Raw genomic sequence first — 27,826 nt, forward strand, 5'->3', positions numbered from 1 at the left:
TTTTTAGCTAAGTCTATTTTTAGTCTACATGAGCGAAGTCTATTTTTAGCCAAGTTTACATGTAAAGTCACAATTGCTTGTGAATGTTTGTTCAAATTATGCCCCTGGGGTCATTACTAGCCATGCCCCTGGGTTCACAGGTTTGGTAAACTGAAATTGGGAAATGTTTGAAAATATTTTTGTCTGAAACAGCGATGTAGACCCTTGCTATTTTGAATAAGGCTTAATTTAGTGGTCCACTACCATGGTTGTTCAAATTATGCCCCTGGGGTCAAAACTAGCCCTGCCCCGGGGATCACAAGTTTCCTAGAGACTTATTTAACCCTTTAGAGCATGTATACGAGATAGGCCGACATAGCCCATTAGCAGATGTTGCCGCATCTGGCTGACCCTATCCAGTACTGGATGTAAACGCATCACCCGCATATTTAAATAGGGTCATTTCAATATTTCAGTTTTGCATCTTTCTTTTTGTAAACAATATCCCGGATGTTTATAAAACTGAAGCTTAAGCTTTTGTGTATTGATTTTCCCTTAAAAATATTGTGTGTTAAAATTAGAAGGTAATTATTTATACTGCCAATCCCAGGTGTGATATCCCACTGTGACTTTATAAGACCATGAGGCCGAGTACTGTATGGAAAATCCCCAAATGCATTGATGCGTAAATCATAAAATATATTACATCAGTTCAATTTACCATTAAAATAAATAAAGATTATAACTATTTGAAGATAATATTTTGTTTACAAACTGTGGAGTTGGTTGATGTCCAGCATGCTTCCGGCTGTAAAATAGGTCAGGTAAACACATTTGTGCAGGCATTTGGATGATCTAGATCTTTTTTTTCATACCGGAAGAACATTTATCGGCTTTCTTTTTGTAAACAATTTTATGAGGGGGTAAAAAATTTAAACAGACTCCCTGGACTGGATCTCTCAGCTGGATGACACCGATATTCCTGCCATATTTCTGTGTATTATCTTGCTTGTTCGGCTTTTTCCGCGCTGTATTTCTGTATTCCGGCGTTTTATTTTTAGCAGGACATAATTATTTTTAGATCATTATATTTACAAGAATAATAATAATGGGTCAAAATAATGTAGGCTCTGGTAGGCAGTTAACATACTGATATCCACTCTGAGTTTAGCCAAAGATGTATTACCGACCGCAAGTGTCCCATCGCCTGCATGGTTTGTCTTATAACCTGGTGTGACCCTGAAGCAAGCTTATTTGTAATGGTGTCTTTTTGATATTACCGTTTTATGAGATAAGAAACAAAAATGATTGTCTGAAAGTCAAAATAGTTGTATCTCAGGTTTCGCGTTGCTTATGCTTCAAATACTAGCTATGATTTGCCTGCTATACAATTACAAAATATTATTCATTCTATGACTTTTAGGCGTTTACTTTTCTATTAAGATGTTTTCATTTTTTGCGTTGTAGCTTCATTCCATTCTTGCAATTGTTTTGGACATAAGGCTTTCAGTTTATTCTAACACACATGCCCTGATACGACATTGAGTCATACATTTGCTGAAGCAAAGTAGTTCAGATTTAACCTGTAAAACATCTAAAGTGTGCGAAGCCTTCATAACAGCACTAGTATTATTTCTACACAGATATTTACGTAACACATAAATAACATTTATTTATCAATAAAACTTGAAAAAGCACAATCATATTCCCATTCTTAAAACAGACAATTTCCGATAATCTAAAAATAGTTTCAACATCATAAACTGACAGATTTTCTAAAAATAGTTTCTACATACATTAACTGACCACATGTTTGTCCTCACCGCGGGAAAATGACCCATCTGATAAGCTCTGCATTTTGAAGGAATTATTTCTAACGTTGCTCGTAAAAATAAAATCATTTTCCTTAAACAATTAATTAAAACGTGTATGTTCATAAAACTTGCCTTACATATGAAATCTAATTAAAGCACCGAAAAACCTAGAAGCGATTGAAAGGGGCATGCATTGTAACTTTAAATACGTGGGGATACGTCGACTGAAGTGATACGCTGTGCATTTTGAAAGGAATTATTGCTGAAGTTGTTTGTAAAAAAATGATTTTCCATAAACAAAACATGTATGTTCATAAAAGGAAATGATATATATGATGTATTGTATTTTCCAATTGTATGATATTTAATCAAAGCAACGAAAAACCTTTAGAAACGATTGAAAGGGGCGTGAATTGTAACATTAAATACGTGCGGAAGGGGTATTACAAGATTAAAGCGACATTTACATAAACAAAATGACACAAGACACCATATAATAGATACAGATATGTTTGTTTCCTCGCCAAGTGTGGGCACAAGCACTCTTGGCCCTCGGCACATTTTCACTTAAATCAATGTGCCCTTCACCCATTCCCATAGTTCAAATAAAATTTGCAACTCTCACATATTTGCCCGCAGATAGTCTTTCAGCGCTTCGTGCTTTGATTTATGATAGGGGTAATAAAATTTAGATCGATCACTGCATTTTTTTACCCTTTGATTTAATGAAATTATGACATTTCAAAGAAATGTTACAATTCCATCTTGGAAATGCATTCACAGATGAAATAAAATTAATTAATATTTCATCATTGACACCATTTATACCATTTATAATTTAATTATCGATAAAAAATGTATTCACATAAAAAAGATTTGGCCACAATTATTTGGAATAATATTGATTTTAAGATCATACTGCTGTATTTATTTGCTCTTTTTCAATTCCCCTAAAATGCCTATACTGAAAAGGACTGCTTATCAGTAAGTTGGCTATTGACTGGGAGGTGTTATTTGGCCACTTGCCTATGTGCTAAAGGGTTAAGAAATATTTTCAAAATCTTCTTGTTTCAAACCTTTGATATTTGTTGTGGAGCATCATATGATGACCGTCTAGCAAAACAGTTGAAATTATGCCCCTTGGGCTGGCCCCGACCCTTTTGACCTACTTTTTTTTATTTTTAAAGCTACAGCAATGAAATTTGGACTATGTGTACAGTTTTGCAAACGAGCATCAATGTTGTCCTCTGATGTCCTTGACTTTGACCTTTTGACCAACTTTTTTATTTTCAAAGCTACAGAAATGAAATTTTGACCATGAGTACAATTTTGAAAGCAAATATATTTTGGCACATAATAAGATAGTTGATGCAACTAATTTGCTTACAACACTTTCTGTCCTCAGATGTTGAACGTGCAACGTTTTCAGCTAACCCAAACACAAAACGTGAACTATATGTTAGTTTGAATTCCTATTACCCATACATACATGTTCTGGAAGGAAAATGTCCACAAGAGCCATGCCAGTTGAGCATAGGCCCTCATGGGCCTCTTGTTCTAATTGCCAAAAATAAAATAAAAAATCATTTTACATGATTAAAAGAATTAACGCAACAATCATGTTGCCGTTTCAACTGAGTTTTCCCATGTGAAAATTGCATAAGGCTAATGGTTTCCCAGTTTAAAAAATAGCATGGAATGTTTTGTCCAAACAGCTTGCAGGTCAAGTGATTGTTTCACACATTTCACTGTCAGTAACCATGTAAGCAAATTGCTGTCATTATCAGAGTTAATGTCTTTCAAAATTTTCCAAGGATCAATTTCTACACCAATGTAAATCTGTCGGGCTCTGTGTCTTAGTTGATTTGCAGCTGTATTCAGCTTCTTTGCACTGTCCTTCCTATTAGGAAGTCATGAAATGTGTATATTTAGCATGTGAAAGTAACGTTTATATACCAATGCTATTTTTAAAATTACTCACTCTTGACTTTCAATGTAGACATACTCAGTCAATTTCGAATTGGAAAACCCCCCACAAAAACTGCAATGATACATGTCCTGAGTGATATGATACATGTGTCCTGAGTGATATGATACATGTGTCCTGAGTGATATGAAACATGTGTCCTGAGTGATATGATACATGTGTCCTGAGTGATATGATACATGTGTCCTGAGTGATATGATACATCAGTAACACCCGAAACTATACATTTGGTTTGGATTACCCGATCCTTCGTATGAAAATGGCGCCGACCCTACCAAGTTTATAGTCAGTTTGTAAAAACTACCCTTCCTGTTTTTAGCTCACCAGAGCACGAAGTGCTCATGTGATCAGTCTTTGTCCGGTGTCTGTCCGTCCGTCCGTCAACAATTGCTTAAAAAACCTCTCTTCTGAAACTACGAGGCCAAATTCAATGAAACTTCACAGGAAGCTTCCTTGGGTGACCATCTACAAAAATACAACAAGGGGTCACGATTGATCAACAACAAAATAGCTGACTTCCTGTTTTGCTTTAAAAAACATTTCCTCTGAAACTAACAGTCCAAATTCAATCAAACTTTACAGGAAGCTTCCTTGTGTGATCATCTTCAAAAGAATAAGGGGTCACAATTGATCAACAACAACAACAACAGCAGCAACAACAACAAAATGGCTGTCTTCCTGTTTTGCTTTAAAAAACATCTCCTCTGAAACTACTGCTCTAAATTCAATGAAACTTTACAGGAAGCTTCCTTGGATGACCTTCTACAAAAGAACAACAAGGGGTCACGATTGATGAAAAACAACAGTAACAACAACAAAATGGCCAACTTCCTATTTTGCTTTAAAAAAAACATCTCTAAAACTACCAGTCCAAATTCAATTAAACTTTACAGAAAGCTTACTTGGATGACCCTCTACAAAAATACACCAAATGTCATGACTGATCAACAATAACAACAACAACAACAACATCAAAATGGCCAAAATGTTAAAATCTGATAGTTATGTTAAGTTGACTCTTGAAGCAAGGGCAGCAAGTCTTGCTATATGCCTCCATTTTTGTTGGAGATTCCACTACTTTCTATTTTTAGTAACAAGGGAATAGATTTTAAATTTAATTAAGTATTCAACATAGTCAATTAAAGGTAATTATTGTTTAAATTTCGTGTTCATAGATTCAAATAACTATTATACACATTATTCTTTAGAAGAAATTTCATTTTTACTTTATAATAAATTTAATAATCACACTTTTCCATTGAACTTCATATAGATTATTCTAAACTACCGTAATTCACCTAAGAGTTCGGACACCTTAAATTAGTTTTTTTTCGCTGTCCGAAAACATAGAAAATTACCATTTTTACATTTTATTTACATGTTTGTTTAACCTGCCTTTTTTCTTCATGTTTGCATTTTACCAATTTATCCATAGTAATCAATGGTCATGAACTTATTTATTACGCCTGTAAGTGTAAATCCTTCATCAAGTTAATTAAAACACCATTTTATACATGCATTGAACTGAATAAACACATTCTATCGGCTTCAGATCAGAAGTCACACTGTGTGACGTCACATAACTTACAGTTATACCCACGAGGATCTCGTGGAGAGCATGGACATTGCTATGCAGGATTAATGTATAACTGTACGATTATTGATTCTTACAGTCTATTAGTGTAGAACAAGTTTTAAAGTTTATTGGCAGATCGTTTTACAAACATGTCATGTCTATGTTTTCTTAATCCCTTGGTTGCCCTTGTTGTTTCTTTAATCCTCCAATAAATATATCACACTTCCTTTTCAACAGGCAATAAATCGTTTAGGATGGGTAGTAACTAATTAACTTGTCACAGTGGTGTATACAGTTAGGTAATCTAGCCAGGCATTGTAAAGATAAAGATCAATAATCTTCGTCTGTGAAACTTGGTAACTGTGAAAGTTATGATTGATGTCCTTTGGGTGTCCGAAAATTAGGTACGCAAAATAAATTATTTTGGAAAATAATTATGGGTGTCCGAATATTTAGAGTGTCCGAACTCTTAGGTGAATTATGGGCTACAATCTTATCTTCTGTGTGGATATTGAATAAGCCTTTAGGCCACAACAAATTGATCATTTGTTCTACGGATTTTGCCAAAAAAAAGTTGGAGTGAGCGAGCGAAAATATAAATAAATAATAAAAACGTTTATTTCTTACCAAATTTATCATACAATTATGTCAAGAAATGCTTTTTAATTGCAAACATAGGTTCTCAGTTATAAATGAAAAGGTTTTGATTGTATCACCTGAAAATCTGTCTCAATATTTAACAAATGGCAATAAGATCCAGTGCTTAACTCTTAAGTTCAATTTAAACGTGGATATATTGTAAAGACAACATTCCTCATCGTTAACGTGCAGTTATTCGAAGACCAAAATTTTTGTATTCATTCCGTAACTTACTATCACAAAAAACATTTTAGACTTGCCAGAGTAATTCAACATTTGAGCATTTCCAAATATTGGGTCAGGTCTAAATTTGAACCTCTTAAAGCACATGATAAGGTTGTAGTAACTTTGACATTGGGGAAGATCGAAAATGTAAATAACACAGAGAACAATTTAAAAAAAAAGACATTGTGGATTAAATTGCGGGACATCATAATTAAAGCAGCACCAAACAAATCTGCAAATGTTGCACCGGTCATTATATAAGAGCAGGTGGTGGAATAAAGACGTTTTCCTTTCAAGACCTCGCCTTTGCCATGAACCTGCGGGTTAAAGGTCCGTGCCTTGAAAAAGAATATCATGACGGCCTCCATAGCTTTAATGCCCGTAAGAAACAGGCCACTTTAATCACAGGCCACTTTACTGGACTTTCAGTCCAGCCAACCCCTGGTAAATCCACCACATTCACCCGGCTAACCCTGGTATACCCCCGGACACTGGATGGGGGGATGGGGGAATATTTTAAAACATTGACAAGTCCTACTATTTTTATCTGTTTATAACAATTATGAGTATATGAAAACTGAGAAATACATTTTAGAATTTAAAAATTACTCACAAAAACATGTTCAATTGTTGTAAGTCGTGTGTCCATGTATTTTAAAATAAGTTTTGCACTCAAAATCCGATTTAGTTATTATTTAACACTAAATTTTGAGTACAAAACAATGAATTACTAAAACACACATAAATAATTATTGCCTTCGGCGCTGTGAAACTGTTGTTGTTTACTGAAGACTATAATCCATTGACTATGACACTGATTATTGGACAATTTTGCTCGCAAAGAATGTAAAGCATAGGAATACCTTCAAAAAAGGCGAAGTCGATGTTGCAAGTTTAAATTCTATGTAAAAGAACTTCAGAAAGTAGAGGAAATTCAGAAGTAAACAAAAAAATAATATGCGTTGCCAAAAAGTATGTGCGGGTTCCAAAAAAAAGTTTTTTTTATTTTTTTTTCGTTTTTCGAATTTTAGGTGCGGCAAATCCGACGAACAAATGATCAATTTGTTGTGGCCTTATGGATTTAAAGAAAAAAAACATTTTAAGGAAGGTGATGTTGACATAGATTGAATTTGTGTATCTATACTAAAAGTTCTTTCAGTGTGCAAGCAATTTAACATAGTTTTGTCAATGTGCAGGCAATTGAACGATGTCCTGTGTGTGTGCAGGCAATTGAACAAAGTCCTGTCAGTGTGCAGGCAACTGAAAAAAGTCCTGTCAGTGTGCAGGTATCTGTACCAAGTGCTGTCAGTGTGCAGTCAATTATCAAGCCCTGTCAGAGTGCAGGCAACTGAACAAAATCCTGTCAGTGTGCAGATATGAGAATCAAATTCTGTCAGTGTGCAATTAATCAAGTCCTGTCAGTGTGCAGGCAACTGAACGAAATCCTGTCATTGTGCAGTCAATCACCAAGTCCTGTCAGTGTGGAGGCAACTGTGACAAGTCCTGTCACTGTTTGATCAGTATGTTTTTTAATATTATTTGAGAACAAATATCAAGCTATATTGATTACCAAGGTTAAACTCTTTTACTCAGGTGAGCGATTTAGGGCCAATATGGCCCTCTTGTTGAAAAGGATGTAACCATTACCAAGCCATTTTTTAAGTAAGATTTAATGCATTGTACACAACGATATGAATTGTATTCAAGTTTTTGACAATTTTTTCTCTCTTTTTTTGCAATCGTATCATCTGGTGTCCTGTCCCTTTCAGGTCAAATTAAATATTAAATGGACATCCATTTGATGATATCTATTCAATGGTAATGAGAGGTAACAAAAAACAGTCACATCATAAAAAATGGTGATAAAGAACGACTGCTTTGCTATATAACTATGTGCACCATTCTTAGATTATAGGGAAAGGCAGTGAAAAACAGGAAGATGGCAGTATAGATGAGAAGTACCTAATAGCAACATCGGAGCAGCCGATAGCGGCCTACCATCGAGATGAATGGTTGCCCACAGCGACCCTGCCCATCAAGTATTGCGGGTTGTCTACCTGCTTCAGACAGGAGGTGGGATCACATGGGCGAGATACACGAGGCATTTTCCGCGTACACCAGTTTGAAAAGGTTTGACATTCTTGTGATATGTTGCCATACCAAATTGATTCCATGCTTGCAGTCATTTTTTTTTTTTTTGGGGGGGGGGGGGCAACAACCATACAAATATCTTTTAAAACTTTGTTTTATATAAGGAATTATATATGGAGATAGATAAAAATCTGAAAAATAAATGTTTATGCGATCCAGATATTTACAGTAAACTGTAAGGACGCCTAAGTCCGAGCTAAATCCTCAAGTGATCCAATGTTTGGAATGACCCAAGTTTCCATTTTAGTCCGTTATGAAATTTCTTAAAATGTAATTTTTAAGTTTGAAGTCGTCATAGTGGGCACTGCAGGTTTTTTTTTTGTATATTGGGAATATGACCTATACCCGTGAGATTGCGAATTTACGCATCAATTTTGGCAAAATTGGGAAATTCTTCATAAATAATTACAAAGGATATAATACTAAAATCAATAGCATTGGTATTTTCAACATGATATTCACTGACTGTTAACACCTTACAATGTTTAATCCCTTGTTTTAACTCTTTGAAATAGTCAATTGTTTGATTTAAAAGCTCGGAGATCAGTCCACTTGATGATGCATACAATTCTCATCGATGCATCAAAATCGCCAAATGCTTAATGAAAATTGAAAGTCAGTTAAAACCTTATTTTAAGAACATTCATTTGTGGTTATTATAATAAATAACACTAAAAATTTTTTTTAAATAAAATAAACATAAAAGTGATACAATAATGTAGACAAGACAACCACCAAAGATGGGCTGCTGAGGTATCAGGACCAGGATATTATATTATATATTCTCATGCAATATTTTTTTAAAGCTCCGGAGGGGATTGTTTTAAGAATATCAGGGGATTTGGGTTACATACAAAGGGATTTTCATTATCGCCATGAAGCGCTTTGGGGCATGTGCCAATTCACTTTGTTTACCCCCTTTATTTATATTTCTATGATTTCTTCATAGAAAATTATATTCCAGAGACAATTTGATGGGCTTAAATTGGATACAAAATCTGCTGTCTATTCAAAATAGTCAGACTTATTTGCAAATGATCAAAAGCAAATGAATGAATTTTTGTAAAATTTCATCAACATGTTTCCTTTTGGCGTTCATCAAAAATTAAATACACCATCATTATAAATAAATAAAGACTTGGTCATTTCACCGAGTTGTCTACTTTCAGTTTCACTTCTCAGTTCCGTCATTTTCCAAAATGGCAATGAAGGTCAATGTCATGTATGTTAACATGTAGATGAGGCATGACAAAGAACAGCATTGTCTATTAGTTATTTTAATCCCCTTCTGCACCGAGTAATTTACTGTCAATATTAAATTATTAATTCTTTTGTTAACAATGACACATGATTTTAACACTATGTGAAGAACTCTTTAATTTGTAACATGCTCTCTGATTGGATAAAAAATAAGGTTCAAACAATGAAAATCCACTTTTTACTGTGATCTGGACATTACACTGTGAATAGACTCTTGCATGTAGGGAAAATAACTGGCTTGTTTATATTTTCATTGTCATTTTTTCTTTCGTAATTTTTGGAACTCCAGATTGGGAATTTTTATTCGGAAAATTGGGAAAAAAGAGGGTATGTATAAAATCCAGCCCTATAACAGTCTTTACAGAAGTATAGGTAAGAACTCACTGCCCTTAGGGTCTTACTTTTTTAATTCTTTACCAATTGAATAAATTTTGATATTGTTGTAAAGAAGAAACAACAAGCTTTCAGAAAATGTTTTTGGTTTTTAAATTCTGGTTTAAAAAAAATATTCAAATATTATCTTAAAGTCATCGTTGAAAATCGCATATTTTCACAGAGAGAAACAGGTATGAAAAACACGGCCCTAGGGTCTAACTTTTTTCATTCTTGATACTTTTTTATACCCCCGACAAACGAAGTTTGAAGGGGGGTATATTGGAGTCACCCTGTGGTCGGTCTGTCGGTCGGTCGGTTTGCCGGTCGGTCCGTTGCAATTTACCTTGTCCGGAGCATAACTTAAAAACTACTGGATGGAATTGGATTAAACTTCATACAATGATAGAGCATAATGAGAGGAGGTGCAGTGTACAATAACCATAACTCTATTCTTGCTTATTACTGTGTTATTGCCCTTTGTTACTTTTTTTGGCCGGAGTATAACTTGAAAAGTACTGGATGGGATTCATTGGAACTTCATACAATGGTAAAGCACATTGAGAGGAAGTGCAGTGTTCAAGAACCATAACTCTACTTTAGCTAATTACTGAGTTATTGCCCTTTATTTGTTTTTTTTGCTGTCAAATATTTTTCCAGACATTAACTTGCAAACTACTAGATGGAAATTATTAAAACTTACTACAATGGTAAAGCACAATGAGAGGAAGTGCTGTGCACAAGAACCATAACTCTATTTCTGCTAATTACAGAGTTACTGCCCTTTGTTACTTTTTTCTTGTCCGGAGCATAACTTGAAAACTATTGGATGGAATTTATTAAAACTCATACAATGATAGATCATAATGAGATGGAGTGCAGTGTACAGGAACCGCAATTCTATTTCAGCTAATTACAGAGAAACTGCCCTTTGTTACTTTTTCTTGTCTGGAGCATAACTTGAAAACTATAGGATGGAATTTAATAAAACTTTATACAGTGATAGATCATAATGAGCGGGAATGCAGTGTACAGGAACCGCAATTCTATTTCTGCTAATTACAGAGTTACTGCCCTTTGTTACTTTTTCTTGTCTGGAGCATAACTTGAAAACTATTGGATGAAATTTTAATAAAACTTTATACAGTGATAGATCATAATGAGAGGGAGTGCAGTGTACAGGAACCGCAATTCTATTTCAGCTAATTACAAAGTTACTTTTTCTTGTCCTGAGCATAACTTGAAAACTATTGGATGGAATTTAATAAAACTTAACATAGCTCTAGTTAAAGTTTTGGTATCATTGTAAAGAAGGAACAACAGGCTTTCACAAGATGGTTTTGGTTTTAAATTCCTACCATTAAAAGCTATGTAAATAATGTCTAAAAGGCATCGTTGAAATTGCGTAATATCGCACAGAAGCGCAAGTATGGAAAACACGGCCTTAGTGTCTAACTATTTTATTCTTTATCAATTTAATCAATTTTGGTATCATTGCAAAGTAGAAATAACCAACTTTCAGAAAATGTTATTGGTTTGAAATTCCTACCATTATAAGCTATGTAAATAATGTCTAAAGGTCACCGTTGAAATTCGGGTATATCGTTTAGAAGCGCAAGTATGGAAAACACGTCCCTAGTGTATAACTATTTTAATTCTTTATCAATTTAATAAATTTTGGTATCGTTGCAAAGTAAAAAAATAAAAATGTTTTCGTAATTAATTCCCTATCGTAAAAAGTTATGATAAAAATTGCCTTGAATCCATCTTTGCAAATGCGCTATACCGTAAAGTGATACAGGTATGACGACCATGGCCCTGTGGTATAATTCCATTATTTATAAATCAACTTTGTAAATGAAGGTGTGTAAATTTGGCCATGATGTATTACCTAAGTGTTTCAAGTCTAAATGTCTAGATTAACTACACCATAATAAACAATGTTATTCATTTTCAATTACATAAGCGTTACAGCATTTACATAGTCTGTTTTCTCTTGCAATACCAATAGTATATCTTCTGACTTCGATTTCTAACTTGTGAGCAGATAAATGTTTGAAAAAGGTATCATTTTCAATTTTATCAAGATATTCTAAGTATTCAAATTAAATTGTTTTAGTAATTTAATTCATATAAAAGTCTTTAAATTATTTAAAAAAAAAACAAAAAAACGTCAGAATGTTTAATGCGCGATACTCGTAGTTGAAGTCACGATGTTATATCTACATGACACCTGTACTCCACCTAGAATCTTCCTGTCGCATTTTGCCCTACATCCCACTGAAATGTACCTGTTTATTTGCCAAATTGATGCCACACATAAAACGTGTTTTGTATGTTGATTCCTGTTAAAATGACACATTGACAAATACACAAACCGCACGTTAGGACAGACATACAGTTTATTCCGACTTGTACAATGTACATCATCAACAACACATATCTTTATTATCACCAATGCCAATTATGCATAGTAACAAACAATGTAGTACAAACGGGTATATATTCAAACACACACACACACACACACACACACACACGCACACACACGCACACACGTGCACACACACACAAGTTGACAAATTTGTTATTATAGCTGTAAAGTTGCATTGTATCTTTGATAAACACAATACATGAAAAAAGTCACCGTTTTAGAAATTATTAAAGTGACACTCTTATTCAAAATCAATACATACACATGTTTAACAAACATAAGTTTTGACTGATGAACCTTTAACTACTTACTAAATGATGCATTTATGGAAAATATTAATTACTGAAAACAAGATTGCAACCGTTTTTTTAATAGCAGAAAGTGCAAAAATATTCAATGATTGGTGAATGCTAACGAGATGCTTTGTTGCATAAGTCGAAATAAACTTCTGTTCTGTTCTTTAAACACATGTGAGTAGTGGTAAACATAGAAACTTGTAACATAGAAGTATTAACAGTAGTATTACAAATTAAAATAGAATATAAAAAGGAGAAAAATAAGAATAATGCTGAAGATTACAATGAATGTGTATTGACTCTTTTGTACTAAAAATTATCAAATTACAGCCGCAAATGTATTTAACATGTATTTCTTCGGTATTAAAGCTGCACTCTCACAGATTGAACGTTTTGACAACTTTTTGGATGAAGTAATAGATACTATAAAATGGAAGGCAAAATTCACTTCAACCAAACCCGTCTCATGTACGTTCCAAAGTAAGAGAAATTCAAGACCCAATAAACGACAAATAGCAATAACAATTAAATAACAAAATCGCCATTCCTAAAGATTAATCATAAAACTGCCCACGCTCCAGTTAAATTTCATGCTTCGAAAATGGTCAAAATATCTTTATCCATAAGAAATCAGGAAATGATAAGAATCACTGACAATCGAAATTGACTACCATGAAAATGACCTTCCCTCGTTAGATGATAATATGTATCTGGCATGGCCTTTTGTGTAAAAAGGTTCATCCTCAACCGGAGCATAGCGTGTTATACGGAAACAAGGTTAAAAAGTTTCCACTTTTCAAATAATACCATATGACAATGTTTCCGATGTGCTGCAGACGACGGTCTTCAACAAGGGCGGCAGGTATGTGATGACAATAGAAGAGTATAAGTATCTATCATGTGTTTCTGGTATGGATAGAAAAATCCAACCCGAGGGCTCGCGCGTAAGCCGGTAATGAGGCTTGCAGAGTTACCGGCCACGCACTGTGCCCGAGTGTCTGATTTTTCAATCCTAATACTGAAAACACATGATTGATAATTTTTCTAGCATATCCTCAATTTTAAATTTGTGGGAAAATTGTTGTAGAAAACACTCTTCTGTAGATTTCATCAAAAAGTTCTGTAGCTATGAGCACGATAAGGATGTCCAGCGTGGCCAAATATTTTAATCTACTTATCTGGGGAGGGGGGAGAGAGAGGGAGATAGAGAAATTGATAGCTTTAACGCCATAGAAGAAAATATCACCAACTAGAAACCTTAAGTGGAATCACAAGCCTCGAGTTGTGATAATAAAGTTTCATAGTTTATTCAAATGCATAAAGGCCTTAGGCCCATGAACATACACCAATGGAATTCATAATATATATAATAAAATGCACTTCTATCAATCGATCGTAGGTCACGATATATATTAATACATGTTTACTTATCTTTACTAACAGGGAACTTTAGAAACACAAATTAAACATAGACAGTACACATACAATAAAATATAACCATAGTGAGGTGACAGTGGTTACAAGTATCATTCAAATGAGTTATCTAACATCTTTATATGTACAACAGGGACTCTAAATTAAAAAGTTTTGTGGATAAACATTCTAAATTAAAAAGTTTTGTGGATAAACATTGTAAATTAAAAAGTTTTGTGGATAAACATTGCTAATTTCCTTTGAATAGTTTTATTGGTATTTGTAAAAGTTCCAAAAATTTGGTTATATTTGGACTATTTAAATAGTTTTTATGTATGTATTGTATTGTCTTCTTCAATAACTATTTAAAATAAAGTACATTCAAACAAGAAATGAAACTCATCAACTATTTTATGGCAAACTTGATTTTTCCTTTCAAATTCAGAAATAGGTTTAGGTTTGTGCCATCTACCGGCCTCAATTTTTTACCTGTGTGACGAAAGTCTATGTCTTGTCAATGCTTTCCTAAATTTTACTATATTAACAGCACACAAAAGTGGTTGTAACTTACAGTCAGTGAACAAAACTTGGCTGTAGCTGAATTAATAAATTCAGCAAACCATTTTTGTACATATACATTTTAGTCTCTGTTTCAGTTCACTTTAAATATATATAAAAAAATCACCAACACTTTGAAATAACCATGCATCATAAAATCCTAGTGATTGTAATATATCTATAATAACTTTTGCCCATGACTAACAATTTGGCAATCTTTATAAATATCTATATGATTTTCTTAAAACAGCTGTAACCAGGGCTTCTAAAACTTTGGAATGTCAATCGGTCTGGACCCGGCGACGACCCCCCCCCCCCCCAAAAAAAAAAAAAAAAAAATCAAAAAAATCCCCCCCCCCCCCCCTCAAAAAAAGAAAGACCTGTTCAATAGTCCGATTGTATAGAAATGTCATACATTTTCGCAACGTCTTTCCTGTCAATATTTTTTGCAATGTGGCAATTCGTAAGAGGGCTCTAGAGCCAGCATAGCCGATTGGGATAGTCATTGATACAAGTTTAATTCCAATGATATTCTCATCGAGTTCTGCGGCGTTTCTAACAAGAAAGACTGCGATCATAATTAACTGTGGCTGTCGGGAGGTGGTCAGACGATAAAAAGTGAAACAGTATTATGATTTATTTGCTTAATGCTTCTTTAGTGGGTCAACATTCAACTGATAATCTTGAATAATAGTATATATCTAGATTTATAATCGGGGCTTCAAGCTTAAAGTGTGATATCAACAACAATTTTTTCATTACTGTGAATAAATATGACATAAGCGGCGGACTCAGCTTTCAGACTATGTAGTTAATCAAGCGTATCACTGTTGATATCCTTTATATTATTAGATTAATTTATTCGCTATTTTAATGCTTTCATGGATTAACACTTTAACCAGCAATGGTTCTTTATAACAATTTAAATTTAACCGTTTTGAAATCAACAAACAGATGTCATGTAATGATTGACGACGACATAGCATATTGCCATGTGAAAATATGGACCGATTTTAACACTTAATCAGGAAAGCTGCAAGCAGATAATTAACACATAGTTTGTTTAATTGTGTCTTCTGCTAATACCAGAACAAGTGATTGGACCGATTGCAAGCGTCTGCTAATTAACAGATAGGCTATAGAGTGATCAGCGTAGCAATTTATACATCTTTTACTGACGAACCCGTGTTGCCAAAATTGCAATCTAGTGTTGTATCCACTGTGCGATGAAGGCTTACTTCAATCAAGTGGTATATTTAAGCTATAAATCTAACTTGGTAATATCACGTGATAACATCGACTAGCCAATCACGCATAAGGAATGAAATCTATTAGGTAGACATACCCAGTAATCTTTTTTAATGGAAAAATACGAAATAACTGCTAAACTTAAATAAATTGTAAACTATGTGGTATTCAGTTAGTTTCAATGCATTGTACACATTTATACCAAGTTTATGTCAGTTTTCAACAATTTTCTTTTTTTTCTTGCAATTTGATCATCTGGTGCACAGTTGCTTTAATATCATCACATTGTGAAATCTTTTACAAATAATAAGTCACATTTACAATTCCTATAATTAGTAATGTCAAACAACAATGGTATATGATTATATTTATATAAGCAACAACATGACTTTACTTATGTAATACGCTAACATATATCAAAGAAATTGTTATTGCATACATTACATCCAAAACTTAAAAGGGTTGAATTTTTACATTACGAGTGCGATGTTTTGAATCATTTCACGCAAAGGGTTTTTCTTATATCATGAAAAAAGAAATAAGTAGTTTATAATGACGTCATATACAAATACAATGGATCCAACCAGCAAAACATGCAATCACTATTTCTTTTATTCAATAGTTTAATGATTTATTGTACATTAAAAGGTAGTTCAGTGATTTCTTCGCTGTTGACTTTCTTTTACCTGGGAATGTACATGGAACGGGGTTTGCTGGAGTATATCTTGTCTTCCATTTGAATGTACTCATCACTGCATCAATTAAATTTATCCATCTTTTGTCAACATTTGATGAAACATATAAGGGTTGACTCTGTCTCTTACAGAAGGACAATGGATAATTTGGATGTATCACCATGACGGCCAACCTAGAACATAAATTTAACATTTTAAATCAAACAAATGGATGGATATATATTCATTTCATAAAAGAAATATTATTTGGAATAAAAGTTCAGTGTTGAATGCATTATCGTCAAAGTTGAGAGAGTAGTTCAAACTACTTTATATAATTAAATCAATTAAGCATGTTATGAGAAGAATTCACGTTAACAACAGCAAATATAAAATTCACGTTAACAACAGCCTCTCTTGAAATATCGATACTCATAAATGATAAAAGAACTAAAATAAATTTTACAAACAATTCGTTTAATGAATGAAATGAGTAAAATCAACATTTTAACACATGTTTGAGTTCTTAAATATTATTAATTACTAAGAAATGTATACAAAACAAAGACTCACAAAATAATTCTGAAGCATTTTATGTTAGGTAAATATATATCGGAAGCATTTAAGATTTGTACTACTTTATTAATGAATATATAAACCAGATCATTAATTGTTCATCGTAATAAGTAGTTTTTTACATTATCATTTAGGCCGTTTTTTTAATTATATGTTTTACAGTTAGCAAAAGAGCTTTTCTGTTTCCTTCTATACAGCGAATATTTATCCTCCAGGAACAAGCGAACCACAAACTTGTAAATCAACTGATTATAGCCGTCTGATTAAACAAAAGGTGTCTATCCAACAGTGATTCAAATAATTCTATTTGTCCATCACACATTCTGTCAAAAAAGCAGTCCAAACAACACTGGTGGTCCAACTAACACTTCCGGTCCATCCATTTATAATTGTTCAACCAACATGTATGGTCCATCCAATATAGCGGTCCAGTAAGCAATAGATGCCCAACCAACAATAGTGTTTCAACAGGCACTTGCTTACATCATGTTGCTACCAATCTAGCAGCCCAACCAATTGTAGTGATGTACTTCATTGAAAGTAATGATCTCAGTAGATAACATCAGCATATTTGAATCATATCTCTAAAGAAAGGAATGGAACATTAAAGGTATATTTTTTTATAAAAAAATAAGTTTCTCTCAAACTTATTTATGGATGGGTTTTAAGAAAATCTGGACCCCGATTTAATTCCAGGCCTGGGTGTATGTGACTAGTCCGGTGGCCATCATAATATTTAAACATAACTAAATAGTAACAAATCATTCAGAAGCTGAGAACACTAGACAGGTGACAGCATAACATAATTACTCTTTCTAAGTAAAATTTTATTACATAGTTATAAAACACACAGAGCAGTATAAATATCATAATTTATATCTAGTTATCTACCCCACCCATCAGAACTAACTGTCCAGGTAAACAGTAAAGCGATTTATAGCTCATGACATTCAAATTATATCACAATAATGTAATATAAATGCATTCAAATGACAAATATAATAAAAATAAATAAATAATAACAAACCTGGAACGATAATTAGTCGATATTTTATCGCTGTTCTTATACTTTGATAACCCGGAAATAAACCGAAAGTCATCCTGCCGCAAAGGATTATCCGGGTGAGCTAAAACCCGGTACCAGGTATCGATATCGAGAAAAGCCGTTATCACAGTTTATGATACCGATTATGTTGATACCATGTTATTTAAAGTATGCATTGGTTGTCAAAAACACTTAATAACGGACCGTGGATACTTTGATTTATCATCTGATAATAACCCTGTATTGGAAAGTGATACCAGATACGGGGGATACCAGGTACCGGATACCAGGTTTTTAGCACCAGACTGCAAATCCGATGAATGTTTTTCATTGGCTTAAACTTTTTCAGAGATGTTTACATCAATATTTTACAGCTGTCTATTGCGATATCCTCTACTTTTAATGATTTGCCGCAAAAAAAGTTTCATCGGCGGAAATAAAAATAATCCGAAATTACAATTTTATTTTTATTTCAAAAATGAGTTTTTTTGAGCGGCAGTGTTTGTAAAACATATAATCAAATAAAAAAGGCCTTAGAATATTTAAATCACGTTTTACCCTTAAGTTATGATATTCAATTCTATAGTCGTCATGTATTCAATTATATATTGAAAATGATTGTTCCAACATGTATACATATAAGAATGTCAAATAAAAACCTTGTACTAACTTTGATGATTGCAATAGCACTTCTTTCAGTTCATAGCTATCAGCTTAGTTTAGTTGTAATGTTGATATGTTTAAATGAAAACATAACACAAAAACTGTAAAATTTACGTTTTATAAAATATGTTCTGTTCTGTATACTTTTTAGTTTGATAGATTTGTGATTTACAATTTCAGTTTATCCTTAAGAAAAGTTAATTATAATATTTATTTAATATTTCACACTACATTGTATAATTGTAATTGTAATATATTTATTATGTATATGAAACACAAAAAAAACTGTATAGTTTACGTGTAATAAATTCTGTTCTGTTCTGTTCTGACATGCCGAAACTCTTATCTGATCGAACGGAGCGCTACCGTAAGTGGGCGTGTCTAAGCCAATAAGGGCAGCCAATAGCTCCACTTCCCACCTTCAGTGGTCAGCCAATAAATCTAATGTTTAAAAGATAATGTGTGAAAATGATGTTTTAAATCTAGTTTCACAATTATAACCGGCAATGCAACCGGACTGATCTTTTATCTATAATAATAGAGTCGTTACTATAAATGCCAAAAATGTGTATATTATGTCTCTTGACAGCAATTTGCAGCGCTGAATTTATGAAAATTTTATTTTCTTAAGATATAAACTTAAACATAATCTAAACTGAAAACAAGAACACCATGTGGAAGCTTGTGGTCTCTTCGTTTCATTGTCACATTTATCATAATAATTGATTTAAAAATTATAGTAATTTGATCACTGGGCCGTGTTTTTCACCGAGCCTTGGTGGGGCATTGTGGGAATTTCAACGATGAATTCGAGACAATTTCATTATACTCAAGATATAAATTTAAAACAAAAAACAGCTTGTGAAAGCCCATGATTTAAAAAGTTGATTTAGAAAGATTGGAATTATACCACTGAGCCATGTTCGTCATACCTGTTATAACTTTACAGTATAGCACGTTTGCAAAGATGCATTCAAGGCAATTTTATCATAATTTTTCACTATAGGAAATTAATTACGAAAACATTTTCTGAAAGCCAGTTGTTTCTTATTTGCAATGATACCAAAATTGATTAAATTGATAAAGAATTAAAATAGTTAGACACTAGGGCCGTGTTTTCCATACTTGCGCTTAATTCTGAGCGATATTACGCGAATTTCAACGGTGACTTTTAGACATTATTTGCGTAGCTTATAAAGGTAGGAATTTAAAACCATAACCATTTTCTTAAAGCTGGTTATTTCTTCTTTAATTACAACGATACCAAAATTTATTAATTTGATAAAGAATTGAAATAGTTAGACACTAGGGCCATGCTTTTCCATACTTGCGCTTATGTGCGATATTACGCGAATTTCAACGGTGACTTTTAGACATTATTTGCGTAGCTTATAAAGGTAGGAAATGAAAACCAAAAACATTTTCTAAAAGCTGGTTTTTTTCTACTTTACAATAATATCAAAACTTTAAAAAAGTATCAATAATTAAAAAAGTTTGACCCTAGGACCGTGTTTTTCATACCTGTTTCTCTGTGTGAAAATACGTGATTTTCAACGATGACTTTAAGATAATATTAGCATAACTTTTTATACCCCCACAAACGAAGTTTGAGGGGGTATATAGGAGTGAGCTTGTCGGTCGGTCGGTCTGTCTATCGGTCGGTCTGTCGGTTTTCATGGTTTCTGGACGATAACTCATGAAAGGCTAGACAGATTTCAAAATTTTTTGGTACACAGGTGTAACATCAGAAGCTGGTTGGGCCAAGTTCAAGGTCACTATTACTAAAAATAGAAAAACGGTTTCCGGACAATATCTCATGAAAGGCTAGACAGATTTGAACAATTTTTGGTACACAGGTGTAACATCAGAAGATACAGGTCAAGTTCGATATTGGGGCTGGTGGGGCCAAGGTCAAGGTCATTGTTACTAAAAATAGAAAAACGGTTTCCGGATGATAACTCATGGAAGGCTTGACAGATTTGAACAATTTTTGGTACACAGGTGTAACATCAGAATATACAGGTCAAGTTCGATATTGGGGCTGGTGGGGCCAAGGTCAAGGTCACTGTTACTAAAAATAGAAAAATGGTTTCCAGACGATAACTCGTGAAAGGCTAGTTTTTCTTGTCAGCAGTGTAACTTCTAAATTACTCAACAGATTTAAATAAAACAATACATGCATGATAAAAGAAGATGCAGTGTGCAGTAACCTTGGAGTTATGGCCTCTTTTCAAAGGAATGGTTTGCCATTCCTGTGTCCAGGCGGCATTTGGGGGTATTCGTCACTCCTGTGACAGCTCTAGTTTAACTAGTTATTAAGAACCAAAAACATTTTCTTAAAGCTGGTTGTTTCTTCTTTAATTACAACGATACCAAAATTTATTAAATTGGTAAAGAATTAAAAAAGTTAGACCCTAAGGGCTGTGTTTTTCTTACCTTTACCTCTGTAGAGACCTTATAGGGCCGTATTTTATACTCTCCCAAAAAATATACTTTCTCCCATTATGAACATGACCGAATACAGGCTATAGATATTGTCGAAAAGAAAACCTGCGTGACTGTTTACGAATTGCAGGGTTTTCATTAAGAGCCGGCTGCCGGCTAAATGACTGCTTCAAAGAGAATTTTGGCCGGCTCAAAATCTCAACAAAAATGCCCAAATGCGCCATTGTTATTATTACGGTCATTATCATTTCATAGCTGTTGTTTATTTCTCGCAAGAAATGCATTTTTGTGTAGAATAAACAACAATTAATCTACAACTCGCGAAAATAGACGATGTTACTATGAAAGATGTCAAACACGCTTTCAAAGTTCACAAGGCGTTCTTGCCTCGTTTTTCAATGGAAAATCCCCAAACATGTCACTACCTATTTTTATCTACCAATAATAAATATCATAAAATAATATCCTATTGATCACGCGCAAATGATGTCACAGGTCCTGCTTCAGAAATGTGTCAAAATGGCTGATTAACGATGTAGTAAACAAAAGACTGGCTTGAATAAACACATGTCATTTGTCACTTTTGTTTCCCAAAATGGAATGCTAATCCGGCAATAAAAATGTACCCTTAAAAAATTAAGTCTGTTTGTCAATGTTAGTATTTTGTTATGAATACACGGATTATAGTAATATTATATGTGATATGACCCTGTTATATCACACAAGAAATATGTTGTAATTTCCCATGCTTTTCAGACCTTGATTTCTTGTCTTGTACACAAAATTTGATTATATTATTACTGAATTTTGCAGGGGGAGTCTTTTTTATATAGCGATTCTTACTAATTCTAGTTATAAAGGGCTTCGTTAAGGGCAATATCTAGTATGACGTCGAGGTCATCAAATCCATTCGCAAATGATGTTAAAATATTTAAACTAATTCATTTTAAAAACAACGAACATGCAAAGTTGATCTGAAGTAACACTAGTTAATTTTTTACCCAATGAATTTTGTTTTAACTTTGTACACAGACCTGTGAACCTATGGCAGTGACAGAGAGGTAGATTTAGGTCTCAAAAGCGGTAGTTTGGGTTCAAAAGCGGTTGTTTGGGTTCAAAAGCGGTAGAATTTTTTAATTCCTTTAATTTTTTAGTGAAAAACAATGGTGGAAACAATGTAAACAAAAACTTAATATTTTTTACTATTTTCAGATTTTCGGAAAATGCGCATAAAATATGTCATGGTTGAGACTTGTCAAATGTCAGTGTTTTTGATTGAGAAACAGAAGGAATATTACCTCTGACTTGTAAAAACAAGTTTATATTCAGTAGAGGTGCTAAAAAATCAAATCCGAGTGCCAAAACAGGTCAGAGTGTAAGTGCAGACGACTGCAGAACTGTATATGTCAAATTTCCTGCCAAAATGTTGTATTTTTTTTTACACTGTACATAATAAATAACACCTTGGAAATGTTGTTTTCTGTAATGTTTTGACAGTTTTAAAATGTCTTTGATATTTACAAAAATGCTGATTAGTAGGATGCCAATTAATTAAGATTGCTGATTAGTTGTTTTTTGTACCGTACTGGTAAATGTTAGCAACGATCTCGGCCGAAGTGTGAAGTGATTTGACAAGTTGTTTATGTCCTTTAGTGACAGATGAATATGGTATTTTAGCATAGTTGATAGAATTTTGAGGTTCTTTACAAAAAATTTAAGGCCAACTTTATAGTATTTTGAGAAGAGCTTTCAAAAACGGAAGATTTCGACGGGAAAGCGGTATGGCGTTAGAAGGGTCTCAAAAGCAGTATACTTTACCTACCGCCGGTAGAGTTCACATGTATGTTTGTACAATACTCCTTCGATTTAAAAAAAAATTTTCCTTTGGGATTAAACTTAGATAATTGGATTTGAAATTTAGTAAATCAACAGCAAAGTTATGTTTTAAGTGTAAATATTATCTCAATAATTTGTTTGTTACGGTTTAGTACAAATCAGATCACAGTTTGTTTAAACAGTAATTATTCATATGTTGTTAATATATGAGCATATAACAAGTATAAAGGGAAAAGGATTCAAGAGAAAGTTCGCTTTGCACCTTCGATGCACGATATGTTGGCCTTCTCAAATTATATTTGGGCCTGCTCAAACTTTTCTTAAAGAAAACCCTGAATTGCATTGTGGAAATTGTTCTTATGTTCAAAGGCCGTCGTATACTAAATGTGAAACGTAAAAGTAAAACAGAAAAGTGAATAAACATCAAAGTTTATTTTTACAAAAAAACACTCTTTTGAAACAAGCAACATTGGAATATGACAGTGCATATTATGGAATTAGTCAGATTTAAGATTCACAAAATTAAGGATGGATGATCAGCGCTTTATGTCTGTTTCTTGGAACTGTTGAATCATAATATTGCTTGACAGCGTGCAGAGCCACTGAATATCTCTGTCAGCGACTAGCTATCCCCCAAGTAATAGGGTTCATTAGATTGCTCAGGGGTTTGACATTTTTCTTTCATTTGGGTGTGACAATTTGATAGTAATGCACCCAATCCAGCTATCCTCCCAGTGATGGGTCCAAGATTGCTCAGATGTTTTAGAACTTGTAAGGTCTTTCTCATTTGCCATATTGCATAGCAAAGACTGTTATGGTAGGGTTTTAGCTCGACTATTCGAAGAATATGGAGAGCTATACTACTCACCCAAGCGTCGGCGTCACACCTTGGTCAAGGTTTTGCATGCAAGCACACATAGGTTAATATCTCAGCAAGTACTTGAGGTATTGCATTGAGACTTTATACAGTGGTACTGAACCATTCAACCTACTAAAATAACCAATTCACTTAATTCAACTTAAACATTCTGTGTAAGGTTTTGCGAACATAGGTTAATATCTCAGCAACTACTTGAGGTATTGCATTGAGACTTTATACAATGGTACTGAACCATCCAAACTACTTAATTAACCAAGTTAGATAACTCTAGTTTGCATTTAATGCAAGTAATAGGCCTTTATTATTCGACTTAGAAATTCTGGTTAAGGTTTTGCGTGCAAGCACACATAGGTTAATATCTCAGCAACTTCTTGAGGTATTGCATTGAGACTTGATACAATGGTACTCAACCATCCAACCTACTTAATTAACCAAGTTAGATAACTCTTGTTTGCATTTAACGCAAATAATTGCTCTTTATTATTCGACTTAAACATTCTGGTTAAGGTTTTGCATGCAAGCACACATAGGTTAATATCTCAGCAACTTCTTAAGGTATTGCATTGAGACTCGATACAATGGTACTCAACCATCCAACCTACTTAATTAACCAAGTAAGATAACTCTAGTTTGCATTTAATGTAAATAATTGCCCTTTATTATTCAACTAACATATTCTGGTTAAGGTTTTGCGTGTAAGCACACATAGGTTAATATCTCAACAACTACTTGAGGTATTGCATTAAGACTTTATACAATGGTACTCAATTATCCAACCTACTTAATTAACCAAGTTAGATAACTCTAGTTTGCATTATATTCAAATAATGGCCCATTTTTTAGACATAGAAATTCTGGTTAAGGTTTGCTTGTTACCACTTTTAAGTCAATACCTCAGTGAATACATCATGTATTGCATTGAAACTTTACACACATGCTCCCAACCATTTAACCTTCTTCTTTAATCAAGTAAGATAACTCTATCATTCATATTATATAATTTTTGCCCCTTTATTATGCGACTTAGAAATTCTGGTTAAGGTCTTGCATGTTAGCACTCATACGATAATATCTCAGCAACTACTTGATGTATTGCATTGAGACTTTATACAATGGTATTCAACCACCCAACGTAATTGAATAATCAAGTTAGATAACTGTATTTTGCAAATAATGGCCAGACTAAAAAAATCTGGTTAAAACGTTCCATGTAACCACAATTATGTTAATATCTCAGCACATCATGTATTGCATTGAAATCTAATCTAACAGTGATCCATGCATGTTTCGCCAAAACTTTTCAATCCTTACACTGAAAAGCGGCGGAATAGTCGAGCGCGCTGTCTCTGTGACAGCTCTTGTTATTTATATGTTTATCACTCATTTGCATTGCTCACAATTAAATTCTCATCATAACAAAATGACCTTATCAAATAATCATTGGATTTGACCCTCTTTATAGATTGAACTCAATTTGAGGTCATTTTAACTGAGTGTTATGCTTAAAACAAAAAGGAGAATGGTGTCAGGGAGATAGGGATAATATTTCATTTAAGGAATGAATTGCGTGATTGATGGCAATATTGGGGATATGAACACAGTTGGGCTGGTTAATGTACGCTTGAACACTTGAACCAGCCCAACTGCGTTCATATCCCCAATAATGACATCAATCACGCAATTCATTACTTATATTTACACCAATAGTTCATTATTTCATTCAAATTGTTAAAAAAATACTTTCATTTAAGAAAACATTGAAGTAATTCTCTCTCACCCATTCTGTCAATCACTTCAAATTACTTTTGAACATAAAATTGAAACACTAATGATAACATTACATTTAACGTGTCATAAATTTACACTCTCTAACATGTTGATTTACGTACTTCGGGGCTTGTTGACTCAATACAAACAATAACAAGTTAAACAATTTTGATTAACATGTATATTGTTATGTGATGATTCACGATCCGAAGATGTTTTGTGTTCTGCTTATTAAATGCCTTCATGCTGTTAACTGTTATTGTTATTGAAATACATATCTTGAGGATGAAGAATGAACTGCTGTGGTGTGTTACAAGTATTGTTTGTTATTTAGGTGGAACAGTTTGTGTTGACTTCGCCACACGAGAACAAGTCTTGGGAGATGTTTGATGAGATGATTGGCAATGCAGAGTCTTTCTATCAGGCTCTGGGAATCCCCTACAGGATTGTCAACATTGTGTCAGGTAACAAGATTGAACAAAGGGTTTTTGTCCTATACACACAAATTTTGAAATTTCTCGAAAGTGATTTAAGAATTTCACAGGGACTTTAGTAAACATGTTCACCCTGGCGTTATGCACATGTGTAGCAGGCATCAAAGTTTTAATTTTTTGGTGTACCGCTATTACAAAACCTTCCACCCTGGATTGCAACATAAAGAAACCTGGCCTTCAGAAGCTGTTTTTATTAACTGGATATAGTGCACATTTTGTAAATCTTTTTTGAAACATTTTCTGGCCCAGTTTCGAAAATATTTCACAAAAATATTTGATGGGTTTTTGTACTGAATTCCTTTGAACCACTAGTTCATATTTATATTTCTCCAATGGACATGGTTTCATGCAGAACTGGGAAAGGGATTTTTTTTTAAAAAGTATTTAATAATACAGTATTACAATTTGGACAATGTTGACTGTTTTGGAAACAAACTGAATATTCTCCATAGATGACTTTGACCATTACTTTATAAATTACATTTCAACTTCGACTTAGGCTACAAACCTCTATTTTTTTTATAGAGTTATGTCCCCTTTTCATCTTTGCACCTCAAAAACGGTGTCTTGACAATAACTTGTGACAGGTAAATAAAAATGTTGAACACCATAAAATATTAAATTTGTCCCCCCCCCCTAAAATGGTATCTGAATGGTGACCCAGCAATTATTTTTTTTTTGGGGGGGGGCGGGCAGAATTGGGGCCTATTCGTCACTCCTGTGACAGGTCTGTTTTATGTACCGCAGTATTGAAGACAGGCCTATGCGCACAGTTTTGCAGGTGTTTCATGACATCGACTAAAAAATATTAACATGCACAAATATTTAAAATTGAAAGTGAGGTACATAACATTAATAATTCAGACACTTAATTTTTTTTCAAAATTGTTTTATTTTGCGTATCTTATTTTTGTACACCCAAAGGTTCAATCATATTTGTATTGAATTCAAAAAATTTTGGCCATGATTTGAAGGTTCTCAGATGATGATCCTACGGTATTCATCTGACCAATTTAATTGCAATACATTGCCACGTGTCTTTATCTCTACACCGCTTGTGCTCTGATGTCACAAAGTGTACCATTTGACCTTCAGCCGACACATACAACACATTTAAATATATAACATAACATAACATAACATAACATAACATAACATAACATATCTTTATTCAGCATTAAACGGCATGTGCACATTTATAGCCATATAATAAAGTACAATATGGAACAATGAAGACACAGATTATTTACAGAGAGGTCAAACATTCAACAAAGTAGGTGTCATGTTACAAAAAGACATAGTAACAATTTACATATTTCAATACGCTAAGATTTACATTCAGATAAATGATCAATAATGAAGTGTTATTGCTGTAGCATTTGTTCTAAGGCAAAATGCGAAATAGATAAACTTCGCTAAGTTGTTAATACAGTGAACAGATGTTGATGACAAAAGATTGTCAAATTTATTAAGATTCGGCCACGAGTTATAATA

General features: G+C 33.5%; 1 protein-coding gene across 1 annotated transcript in view; it reads left to right on the forward strand.

Moving 5' to 3' along the window:
* LOC128217583 (serine--tRNA ligase, cytoplasmic-like) overlaps positions 1–27,826 on the forward strand; it is a 75,690-nt gene that overhangs the window by 19,419 nt on the left and 28,445 nt on the right. The window contains exons 7-8 of the mRNA XM_052924811.1: positions 8,129–8,350; positions 26,173–26,302. Of these exons, the coding sequence (XP_052780771.1) occupies positions 8,129–8,350; positions 26,173–26,302 (352 nt within the window). The remainder of the gene's footprint in view (positions 1–8,128; positions 8,351–26,172; positions 26,303–27,826) is intronic.

This window comes from Mya arenaria, chromosome 14 (genome assembly GCF_026914265.1).
Source record: "Mya arenaria isolate MELC-2E11 chromosome 14, ASM2691426v1".
Classification (NCBI taxonomy): domain Eukaryota; kingdom Metazoa; phylum Mollusca; class Bivalvia; order Myida; family Myidae; genus Mya; species Mya arenaria.